At 45.6% G+C, this 12,166-nt stretch overlaps 2 protein-coding genes across 2 annotated transcripts; both read left to right on the top strand.

The window, feature by feature from the left end:
* Window positions 1-310: 310 nt before the first annotated feature.
* Window positions 311-1,428, top strand: LOC137733389 (uncharacterized). The gene is made up of 2 exons (XM_068472540.1): window positions 311-406; window positions 514-1,428. The coding sequence occupies exon 2, from the start codon at window positions 520-522 to the stop codon at window positions 1,279-1,281; it is 762 nt and encodes a 253-aa protein (XP_068328641.1). The 5' UTR covers window positions 311-406; window positions 514-519; the 3' UTR covers window positions 1,282-1,428.
* Window positions 1,429-2,883: 1,455 nt separating this feature from the next.
* On the top strand, window positions 2,884-5,819 carry LOC137733813 (probable glycerol-3-phosphate acyltransferase 8). The gene is made up of 3 exons (XM_068473005.1): window positions 2,884-3,263; window positions 3,367-3,679; window positions 4,758-5,819. Exons 1-3 carry the CDS (start codon window positions 2,944-2,946, stop codon window positions 5,625-5,627), a joined length of 1,503 nt encoding a protein of 500 aa, XP_068329106.1. The 5' UTR covers window positions 2,884-2,943; the 3' UTR covers window positions 5,628-5,819.
* The last annotated feature ends 6,347 nt before the right edge of the window (window positions 5,820-12,166 follow it).

Here is a 12,166-nt window from a genome sequence, read left to right as displayed (position 1 = left end):
ATATTGGAATAGAGACAAAACAAAGGTAAACCCTACACGATTTATTTCGTTATAACTTTAAAGTTGCCTAATATAATCTTTTCTTTTTTCGTTCGTTTTTTTCAGGAGGTTGCTGAAAAAAATAAGATTAATCGGGGATTGAAATCAATGAACCATACTACTGGTACAAAATCCTTTGCAAGAGTGCGGGAAGAATATGTATGGATTGTACATTTTCAAGAGATGATTAATTTTAAATAATTATATTTATTTTTAGTATGAGGTTTGCTTAATTTGTTTGTATGAAATTTTATTTTTGATAAAGCGGAAGAAGCATGGGAAAGAAGCAGATCCTGTAACCTTTTTTCGTGAATGTCATACACGAAAAGATAAATCATGGATTGATGAAACATCGGAGCGTACAGGGGTAATTGATTTTTTCGTGTTAGTATTTGATTTTATTAGTATTTATTATCTATAGCTTATTTTTCTGTTTTACGATTGAATTTTTGTTTTTAAAAATTGTAATGCAAGTCAACAATGGAGAGCAACCTGCAAACATTGATTGAGTCGGGCCAAGACGATAATGAAGATCTTAGGACCCAAGTTTATGTTGATACTATGGGTCCTGAGAGGTATAATAGAGTCAGAGGATACGGTCATGGTGTGACTCCTGATATGGTGTCTTATGCATCTTCTGCATCTTCTACATCAATTTCCTCTAGGAGATCATCTAAGAGTTCAATGGCGTTGCTAATGACTCAAAATAATGAGTTGAAAATGAGAGACGAAAATAATAATAAACGGATTTCGGACCTGGAGAACAAGCAAAATCAGTTGTTTGCATGGTTTTTTCAAAGATTTCAGCCACAACCACCATATAGCCCGGGAACCCAACAATCAGGCCACAGTCAACCTCCTCAACAGTCGGGCCAAAGTCAGCCTTCCCCTGCATATCCGTATGCTGGCAATAATCAGCAACCTCTATATCCTGTGTATCCGATGCCTGCGCAGCCCATGCCATACATGCAGCAGCCGCCCATGCCATACATGCAGCAGCCGCCTTATCAAGTGCCAGTATATCGACCTGAGATGGCTGCTCCTAGTGGATCTTTTCCTGAAGTTCCAGTTGGGGGGTTTTCTGGAATGCTTGCAGGTGTTGGATTTGATGTGGACTTGTCGAGGATTTTTGGATCAGATGGAGGATCTCAAGAAGGAGGATCTCAAGGAGGAGTATCTCAAGGAGAAGATTCTCAAGCAGAAGGATCTGGACGACGTTCAGGCGCAGATTCGGTTGGGTAGTTTAATTGGTTCTTTTTCTTGTCGGTTAAATACGACAGTATAATTGGTCTATCTTTTTGTTTTTTTATGTTATGTTTGTAATGTCGGATTTAATGTTTGTTACGACGGACGACTTTTTGGATTTTATGTGAAATGTGAAATGTACAGTTTGGCACTATTGTTTTTGTTATTTATTTTCATTAATGTTTATTTTGATCTTAAAATTTATAATTTTTTTTGGTTGGAATTAATTGAAATTGCATGCAGTTGTTCATCCACTTTTATTATTATTAACAAATATAGTGTTGGTTAAGACCGTTACTAGTTTTTATATTTTATTTATTTAATTGTTATCTAACGTCGGTTTAAGGAATATTTTATTTATTTCATTTTAATATAATGTCGCTTTAAAGCGACAGTATACTGCATACTTTATTATTAAATAGCTGATGCACGTGTAAGTATGCGTCGCTAGTTTTTATATTTTATTTATTTCATTGTTATCTAACGTCGGTTTAAGGAATATTTTATTTATTTCATTTTAATATAATGTCGCTTTAAAGCGACAGTATACTGCATACTTTATTATTAAATAGCTGATCCACGTGTAAGTATGCGTCGCTTTAAACCGACGTTAGGGTTAGTGTCGCTTTAAAGCGACACTGTGTAGTGGCGGATTAAGCTCAAAAAGCGACGCTGAAGCCCTTTTGCGACCCTAGCAATAGTGTCGCTATTGAAAAGCGACATTACATTATGTAATGTCGGATTTGTGCCAAATTTTCGACAGAAAGTTGATTTCTCGTCGGTTTGTCCTCCGCCGGTGATAGCATATATTGTAGTAGTGACATCTCTGGTCTCATAGCCATTTTGGGTGGTTTTCCTCATAAACTAAAAATTTGTGTGTAAAGTTTTAAATTGAGTTACCGAAAATGACCATTGCTTCACAGTTGTGATAAGTTCAGGAATGAAGACCAAAACTTTGATAGGACTAATATTGAGAGACTTGTACTTCATAAACCGAAACTCCAATACAACTAAAATTTAGAGACGAAGATTCCAATTATCTCTGTTTACTAATAAATTGAGCTGTTTACCTACTTGCATCTCAATTTGTTTACCCATCCATGCATTCTTTCATTTAACCGTCATTACGCAGGTAACGCATTCGACTCTCTTCCCTGTTCATTTAATCGTCATACTATATCTGTCCATAATTAAGCAAACAGTAATTAACTTACTAACTAAGGAAACAAAATACAGCAAATAACATACATTTAACAATCGCATATATTCAACACCAAAGTATGTGAGGTTTCGGATTCGATACTCTGAATTAATGAGTCTGTTTAGCTTTGGGTCCAAGCAAAGTAAAATTTCCATTATCTCTTCGGATCTGATAAACATACATAACTGCAACTTGCCGTCAGTTATTATTATTTTTTTTTAAATATTAATACCTCCGAAGTCAAAACCTAACCATATTTCCAGCCAAAATCATGAAAAATGCTTACAGCGTTAATTAATTTCAGTAGACCCACTAGGGGTACCACGGTAATTTCATTCCCACGACCCTCATTTAAAACCCCCGCTTAGTTTCTCCCTCTCACTCACGCTACTCCTCACTCCAAAAATTAGCCAAACGGAACAAACGCGTTGCTTTCTAGGAAGAGAGAGAGAGAGACCATGTCGTCGCAGAAGCAACGGCGGAGCTTCCCGTCGATCGCGGCCTGCAACGTGGGCGAAACGGCGTCGTACGAGTCGATCGCCGCCGACCTGGACGGGACGCTGCTCATCTCCCGGAGCTCCTTCCCTTACTTCATGCTGGTGGCTATCGAAGCCGGAAGCCTCCTCCGCGGCCTTGTCCTCCTCCTTTCCCTCCCGCTCGTCATCGTCTCCTACTTCTTCTTCTCCGAAGCTGTCGGCATCCAGATCCTCATCTTCGTCTCCTTCTCCGGCCTCAAAATCCGCGACATCGAGCTCGCCTCCCGCGCCGTCCTCCCCCGGTACAGTAAAATTATATGGATATATTCGTATATCTATCTTTCTCGTGTCGCGTAAATATTTTAATTTGAAATGTTAATTTTGAATTTATGAAACGATTGTTAGGTTTTACGCGGCGGATGTGAGGGCGGAGAGCTTCGAGGTGTTCGACAAATGCAAGAGGAAGGTGGTGGTGACGGCGAATCCGACAGTGATGGTGGAGCCGTTCGTGAAGGACTTTTTGGGCGGGGACAAGGTGCTGGGGACGGAGATCGAAGTGAATCCGAAGACGAAGAAGGCGACCGGGTTCGTGAAGAAGCCCGGGGTTTTGGTGGGAAAATTGAAGCGTTTGGCGGTTCTGAAGGAGTTCGGCGACGAAGTGCCGGATCTCGGGATCGGCGATCGGAGCTCGGATCATGACTACATGTCACTTTGCAAGGTATGGGTAATGTACTTGGCAATATAATCTAATTATTGTTATTTTTTAGTTAATTTGTTGTAGTAAAATCATGGGACCCATAACCTTAACCATCCCCAACTACCTACCAGCTAAAACGTTGATCCCTGTGTGGAGTGGTCAAATCAAGAAATTACGGCGCGCTTGCAAAAGCTAAATAAGATAATTAAGGCAATCATGCTTTTGGATGCAAAAATATATCGGTAGTTGTTATTGAGACTATAAACTAAACTGGAGTCGATGATCATAACTTCTTATGTACAATTGTTACTTTTCTAGTACTCCACAACTATATATTTAGCGTTTTACTAAATTACGTTACTTATATCGGTAGTTGTCATTGACACTGAAAAAAAAAAAAAAAGTTCTATTTAGCCTTTAAATAATTATTTTTACTTTTCATATTCTTTTTAATTTTAGGTCAATGAATTAAAGAAAAGTATCAAAAAATTAACAAGGGTTCGGAGGTGGTAAAAATAAGTGTGGAATTAACACTCTCCTAAAAGAATAAAGTACCCATTCATGAAATGTAAGGCAGTTGCCATTGGCACTGTTAAATGACATTTTTAGTGTAAATAAGCAAAAAATTTGTGGTGTTACGGAGTATAAGATATCATGATCTTGATTTTGTAGTTTTTACCAAAGATTTATTGGGAATCTTAATGAAACATTCCTGATACTATTTATTTTTAACGTTAAGAACATTTTTATGTTGAAAAATCACTCATGGTATCATTTACTTACACATTTATTTTGTTATTTTGATCAAAACTAAAGTTTTTGAAAAATTTTTGTTAGTTTTTCTAAGATTTAATAGTTAAAAACTCAAAATATCCTATACTTCGAAATATCGAGTAAACCCTGTCAATAACAGGGTCTAACACATTACACATTCATGATATGAAAAAGTTCATTTACTTAAGGACATTGTTGATATTTCATATGCTGGATATTACGAGTATCATTGTTATTTTCTGGTGAAATACAAACTCTCGTTTACTATGGAATTATGTTTGGTACATTTTTGCTCACCATGTTTGTTCTGATCAATATTGAGCAGGAGGGTTACATGGTGCCGCCCAACAAATCAGCCTGTCCAATTTCAAAGAACCGTCTCAAAAACCAAATAATATTCCACGACGGACGACTAGTGCAGCGCCCGGACCCACTCAACGCCATCCTAACCTATCTCTGGCTGCCATTTGGCTTCATCCTATGCATTATGCGTGTGTACATCAACCTCCCTCTCCCCGAACGCATCGTCCCCTACACGTACGCAATGCTCGGGATCAAGCTCAAAATCCGCGGCAAGCGTCCCCCGCCGCCCTCCCCAGGCACCCCTGGAAACCTCTACGTCTGCAACCACCGCACGGCGCTCGACCCGATCATTATCGCCATCGCGCTCGGCCGCAAAGTCTCATGCGTGTCGTACAGCGTGTCCCGCCTCTCCCGGTTCCTATCTCCAATCCCGACCGTCGCTTTGACTCGCGATCGCGAGGCCGACGCAGCCCGACTGTCGTCGCTCCTCCAAAAGGGGGACCTCGTGGTGTGCCCTGAGGGCACCACGTGTCGCGAGCCGTTCCTGCTGCGATTCAGTGCTTTGTTCGCAGAAATGAGCGACAGGATCGTCCCCGTGGCGGTCGACTGCAAGCAGAGCATGTTCTACGGGACCACCGTCCGTGGGGTCAAGTTCTGGGACCCGTATTTCTTTTTCATGAACCCGAGGCCGACGTACGAGGCGACGTTTCTGGACCGGTTGCCGGAGGACATGTCGTGCAAGGCCGGGAAGTCGTCGATTGAGGTGGCGAATTACGTGCAGAAGGTGTTGGGGGATGTGCTGGGGTTCGAGCGCACCGGATTGACGAGGAAAGATAAGTATTTGCTGTTGGGAGGAAATGACGGGAAGGTGGAGTCTATGTACAAGAAGTGAGCCTTATGGGTAAGGTTATTGTGGTCATTTTGGGTTGACAGATAAAGTGATATGTTCGGCTGTTTGGGGTATTTTGCTAGTCTATTGGGAAGGTGTTGAGAAGGGTATATTGGTCTAAGTGTAGAGAATTTATATGTGAATTTGGTTTATGTCATTGATTCAGCTTTTAATATAGCCGTTTCTTGTGGTTAACTATGTTGATCTATTTACAATAGGGAAGTTTTGTTTAAACCCATATAATCTCTTTTTACGTTCAATTTAAATTTTAAATGTTAATTGTCTATTTTACTCTATTGCATAATTACTATTAAGTACTGTTGACCCTAAAAATTACAAAACCTACATGGCGCGCAGGCCGAGTAACTAATAAGCTAACTACGTCCTTCGGTCGAATGCGGGGCGTGCCAACTCGTCGGCCGAGCTTGGCCGAGGAGTAAAATTTGTTGATGTAGCTTTGAGCGCGTTGTTGACTTCTGTATCTTGCGATTGCGACCGAGGAAGGAACACTCTCGGTCTCTGAGTTCTACAGCCTGAAGACAAGGCTGCTAATTCTGCGGAGTTCACAAGTCGTCCGAGCCCGATTCGGTCACTGTGATTATATTCGTAAGAGTATAAGCACGTCGAATCGAGACCAAACTATATGGGCACAGGTACTCAAACGTGATGTATGTCTTGATGGTGAACGTAGTTCGGCCGTCGGAATGCCGAACCCTGAAACTCACTTGCGAGCATCCAATCATAAAACCGCTCGGCGTCTAGTACGCCGAGTAATGCAATTCGTAACACCTGACTATGCCGAGAAGGCTAGTAAGGTGACCTCTGCCAACAAAGGTTCGAAAACCCTTCTCGACCGAGACTTAGATAGGTAACCGGTCGACCTCGACGCAGTGCTGTTTATCCAAACTGAAGGTGCTTCTTGGTCGGCTGATTCTGCGGCAGCAGTGCTGTTTATCCAAACTGAAGATGCTCGCCGGGTGCTTCCACAGTGCTGTTTATCCAAACTGAAGGTGTGTCGGCAGGAAAAGAAAAGGAAAAATCTCAAGGTGTTTGAGAGGTTTTGCGCAGGGCAATTGTATGCTGATTTTTGAAGGGCCTTTCCGTTGCATGATTTCTTGTATTTATAGTGCCCCATTCCTTGAAACCAATTCTGATTTGGATTGGGAGTCCTTGTCCCATTTCGACTCTAACTCGAACAAACCTACTCCCACTGGGATTCTGAATTTTCCTCTTTTCGGGACTCCATTCCTTGCCGGTCGAGCATCCTGGTTGCACCAGGACTTCCTCGACCCTTTTCTATTCACCCGAACTACTTGGGATAAGATTTGGCCGACCCTGCCAGCTTGCCCGGGAGTTATTATTCGGCCCATAGTATTTATCATCACCTTGGGCCGAGCACATCCTGCCGCTCGGCCCAACAATAATATTTTGGGCCCAAACATTGCCCCCTCGCTTCTGAGGTCGCTGACTGTTAACTCTTGGTCGGGCCTCGACCTTGAAGAAGCGAAAACGTTTATTGCTTTTTGGACTTTACTTCCTTAATGACCGTTATTCCTGCGCATTTATGAGACATGATTGCACTTTCCTCGTTGCCCCCAACGAGTGGCCACGTGTCGATTCTACGCCGTTCTCAAAAGCTTTCAATCGTGGGCCTCGAAACCGTGCACTAACTGAAACGCCTTATCCTCATTAATGCATTAAAACTGACGCCGCACGCAATCGTGCGTCCTGGATTTTCGACTCCTCGATCCCCTCTTCGCAGGTTCCCCAAATATTCGAAATGATTGGGAACTTTTCCCGGTTAAATTTTCCCCCAATTTCGAATTCCAGTCGTTTGATATTCATTCTGAAAAGCCTATAAATACCCACATTTCTGCCATTCGCATCTTACGCTTTCAGAAACTCCAAAATCTCCAATTCCTCATCCTTGTTCGCTCAAATCAAACCTTCCAGTTCTTCCTTCTGCAATTATTTTCTCCAGTTCTTCCGAATTCTCTCCTACCATCTCTATAATGGCCTCCTTCATCTCGAAGCTCTCTGACGAGATCAACAAATGCAAAGATTTCATTGATCGGAGCGCCGTTAAGACGCTGCGATTTGAAAATGACATGGCCACCACTCACCAGATTCTGGGCCCCCTTTTTAGAGACGAAGTGCCGTCGTCTGTTACTAATCTTCTCAAGGAGCAGTGCCTAACACCCCTGCTTCAAGGGTTTGACTGGTCGAAATGGTGTTTGGCTCAGCCTCAAGGAGCTTGGCCCTCGACCACCACAGCCTGGGCTGCCTGGGTGGACCGAATGAGGTCCTTCTTCGGCGAGGAGTGGAAAGCCCTTGGTATCTATGATGCCATCCTACTCTCGACCATGGAGATTACCATGGACAAGGAGCTGCTTATGGCGGCCCTGACTCTATGGTGTTCGGCCACCAACACTATGGTCCTTCCATTCGGCCCCCTCGGCCCCACGGTCCTCGACATCACGGTAATCCTTGGGACTTCCCCATCCGGCCTCCCAATCGACGCCGCTCTCTCTGGATGCCCTTCCCTTCTTGACCTGAAGGCGCTTTTCGACGAGCGAGCAGTCGAAACGCTCGGCCGAGGCGATCGGGAGACTTCAAAAGAAGAAGTTCAGAAGCTTCATAAGAACTTCTTCAACTACAACACTCTCATCCTCCATTTTGCTGGCCGGGGCGAGAAGAGTCTCAGGAAGGGAGAACATGAAGCCTTCCTTTTCTACTGGTACAACAAATTTATTTGTTGTACCAGGTCGAACAAGTGCTTGGTCGAGAACATGCCGGTGGCCCAGGCCTTGGCCAGTGGTCACTCCCTGGCACTCAGCCCGGCTATTCTTGCCAACCTCTTCCGTTGCTTGGCCGAGACGACCATCAACAAAATTGACCCGCAACAGAACGGACCCCTCTGGGTGTTTCAACTCTGGCTGCAGGTCTATTTCTCCACTCTTCGGCCTGAGGTCCCTGCTTTCCAGCGCTCGGCCGCCCTCGGCCCCCAACTGGCCTCTCGACCAGCCCCTCCGCACCGGGCTGACGAGGTTCTTAAACATTTTTCGATCTCGACGTCCTTTCGGACGACGAGTTCCTGGTGTGCCGGCGCCAGGAATACTCTGACTCAATCAGGCTCCCGACGGCAGCTTGGGCCGAGGTCGAGGATGCAGGCCTCCGTCAGTCCTGGGGGTCGTTTGTCCTGACTCGCGACCTTCCCCTAGGTTGCGATGCCCGCCGGGCCAGTTGGGAGGTCTACCATCCCCACTTCGTCGCCCGGCAGCTTTGCTACCTCCAAGGCTGCCCCGTGCCCCTTCTCATCTCTCATTCCCTCCTGAGCCAGGGACGTCTTTCTGGTTCATCTGAGAGGGAGTGCCGGACGAACGAGCAAGAGTTTCAGGAACGGTGTAAGAAGTTTCGTCTTTGGCCAACCGTTCCGGAATCCTTTGGCACCGATACTTTCGGAGACTGGTGGGACGAGTACATCTACGACTTCTTCGGCGCCTCGGCCGAAGATGTGGTGAGCAAAGTCTTTGGCGACCGGCCGAGACTAGCGCCCTCGACCCAACCTAAGGAATCGGCCCAAGGTAGTCTTTCCGCTCATTTTCTTTGTTTTTTTATTATATTTTTCCTGTTATTAATCACTTTGCTCTTCAGGGGGTCGTGGGTCGAGGAAGGCTGAAGTGGTCGCCGTGGTGGCGAGGGCGAAGAAGTTGGCGCCCACGAAAAGGACCCTCACCCCCGAGGGGACGGTCCCAGCCAAACGCCCCCATCGAGAGGCCGAGCGGGAGGATGATTCCCATCGCCCTTCTAAACGCGTCAAGAAATTGGCGAAGAAGGGCGACCGGGAGATTCATGTCGTTCCTAGTGATACTACTGGGACGCCTGCTCCTGCCGGCTCTCCTCCTGAGACCACGGCCAATCCCATCGCCGTACCAGCTCCTGCTTCGGAGCCGGTCGTGGCGTCGGCTGCGCCTGCCGAAGCACCCTCAACTCCAACGGTCGTTTTGGAGGTATAATTCTGCTTCCACTTGTTTCTTTAGGTTTCTGGTCGTAATGCTAAATGTTTTTTTTTTTTTTGTTCAGGATGTCGAGAACGAGAGTGACGAAGTCCCGCTGCAACGCCGCCGTCGACCAGTCAACTCCGCTCCCGTTCATCCTCCTCCGGTCGTCGAGGCGACCGCTCAACCGCGTTCTCCTGCGGCAGATCGTGGCAAGAGGCCTATGGCCGATCATGAGGCCACGGCCAAAACGCCAATCCATCCGCAGGATGAAGACCTTCCCATTCCTCCACAGGAAGTCTCTTCGGCCTTCGTAAGTCTCGTTTCTTTTGTATTGATTTTTTTTTTCGTGACATGTTTTTCTTAAAAAACTATTAAATGTCAGGTGCCCGAACATTCATTTCACCGGTAATTTTATGCGCCGATGGGCGTTGTCTATATTTCCTGACCGCCGTCGTGGCCATCAAATGTAGATAACCTGGGCTCGGCCATTAAGCTCCCTGGGTTCGAGCAATGACCCAGAGGGCATGGCCGAAGTCTCCTCTCGGCAGGTCTAAAACAATCCCCTTTTTCTTTATGCACTATATCACGTCTTACTTTCCTTCACAAAGTTTTCCTTTTATGTGCAGCCATCGTGGGAAGTGGAGCTCAATGCTCTTCTTCAGAGCACGACCGGTGAGACCGGCTCCTCTGCAGCTCCGGCCGAATCGGCGGGAGCCACGCCTGCCGAAGTCTTCGTGAAGCTGCACGAAGTCTTGTCTCTGACTGCCTCCCAAGCTCTCCGGTGCAAAGGCCTTGACTCTGTTGGAGAGTGTCTCAATAACCTCGCCAGCGGTGGTCACCTGAGCCTGGAGGGTATCTCGTTCCTTACCGATCTCCTAGAGCGGACTCGGCAACACTTTCTCATCTTCGAGCGAGCCTTACAAGCCGAGGACGATTTAAAAGTGGCCAAGGTCGCGCATGAGGCTGGCCGAGTAGAGATGGAGGCAATCAAGGCGAAGAAAGCAAAGCTGACCGAGTTTGATCGTCAGATCTCTGACCTCCAACGTCAGATTTCTGACCTTCAACGGCAAAGGTCGGCTACTGCTTCCGAGCTGGAGAAAGACTTTGAGGCCAACAAGGGTCGGCTGACGGCCTTCCCTGCCGGTGCACGGCGTATCCAGCAACTGCAGTGCAACAAGAAGACACGGCAGGCTGAGATAATTTTGAGCGAAGCGAAGTGGCTGGAGCTAAAAGCTGCCCTTGAGACTTTCCTCCCATCGACCCCTTAGGAATTCAATCATTGTATTTATATTTGTTCTTGTAATGATTTTGTTATCAATACAATGGTCGTTTTGCTATCAATACAATAGTTGTCTTGCTACCAATACAATGGTTGTCTTGCTATCAATACAATGGTCTTACTCTTGCATTTCCCATGTAATTGGATAGTACTTCTTTAAAAACTTTCCATTAATCGGCAATTTGTGAACTGAACTCGTCCGATCTCTTAGATGATATGCCCCCTTGCCGAAGACTTTGTGAACGATGAATGGCCCTTCCCAATTTGGCGACCACTTACCAAATCTGGGGTCTTTAATCCCTATGGGCAACACAGTTTGCCAAACCAATTCTCCTTCGCCGAACGTTTTTTGTCTTATACGCTGATTATACGCTCGCTCGGCAATTTTCTTTTGTGCTACTAATAAGTTACCCGCGTCGATTCGATTTTCTTCTAAGTCTTCTAATTCTTGTCGCATTGCTTGACTATATTCGATATTGCACACATCACTCTGCTTGATTACTCGTAACGAGCTTATCCTTAGTTCGACCGGTAACATAGCGTCGTGTCCATAAGTTAACGCGTAAGGAGTGGTTCCAGTGGTCGACCGGGGTGAAGTTCGGTATGCCCATAATGCTTCATTTAACTTCAAATGCCACAACCCAGGTTTCTCTTTTACCATTTTTTCAAGGATGCTGATCAACACTTTATTGCTTGCCTCGGCCTGCTCGTTTGCCTGTGGGTAGTACGGTGTGGATTGCTCGAGTCGGATATTCAATCTTGCCGCGTATTCCTTAAACCTATCGGCCGTAAATATAGTGCCATTATCAGTTATGATCGTTTCTGGCACGCCGAATCTGGTCACAATATTCCCCTCTACGAAGTTGCATACCTCTTTAGCAGTTAATTCGGCGTATGACCTTGCCTCGACCCACTTAGTGAAATAATCAGTTGCTACAATTATCCACGCGTGTTTCGCTGCCCCTGATGATGGCGTGATTTTGCCAATTACGTCCATTGCCCAACCCCTGAACGGCCATGGTTTAGTAACCGAGTGTAGTGACTCGGCCGGGGCTCTCTGCACGGGTCCATGAATTTGGCATGATACGCATCTCCGTGCATATTCGATGCAATCCTTTAATATTGGGCCAAAAATAACCGTGTCGTCATAGCAACCAGCGCATCTTTCGTCCAGACTGGTGTGCCCCGCAAATTCCTTCATGTACCTCGGCCATTGTGTGGGCAGCCTCGTGTGGGCCGAGGCACAATAGTAGTAAACCATC

Source organism: Pyrus communis, chromosome 5, assembly GCF_963583255.1.
Source record: "Pyrus communis chromosome 5, drPyrComm1.1, whole genome shotgun sequence".
Classification (NCBI taxonomy): domain Eukaryota; kingdom Viridiplantae; phylum Streptophyta; class Magnoliopsida; order Rosales; family Rosaceae; genus Pyrus; species Pyrus communis.
This window is presented reverse-complemented; position numbering and strand designations above follow the sequence as displayed.

Coding starts and splice junctions, on each gene's coding strand:
- LOC137733389 (XM_068472540.1), top strand. CDS start 520: ATGGAGAGCAACCTGCAAACATTGATTGAGTCGGGCCAAGACGATAAT.
- LOC137733813 (XM_068473005.1), top strand. CDS start 2,944: ATGTCGTCGCAGAAGCAACGGCGGAGCTTCCCGTCGATCGCGGCCTGC. Junction 3,264..3,366: donor TCCCGCGCCGTCCTCCCCCG/GTACAGTAAAAT, acceptor AACGATTGTTAG/GTTTTACGCGGCGGATGTGA. Junction 3,680..4,757: donor ACTACATGTCACTTTGCAAG/GTATGGGTAATG, acceptor AATATTGAGCAG/GAGGGTTACATGGTGCCGCC.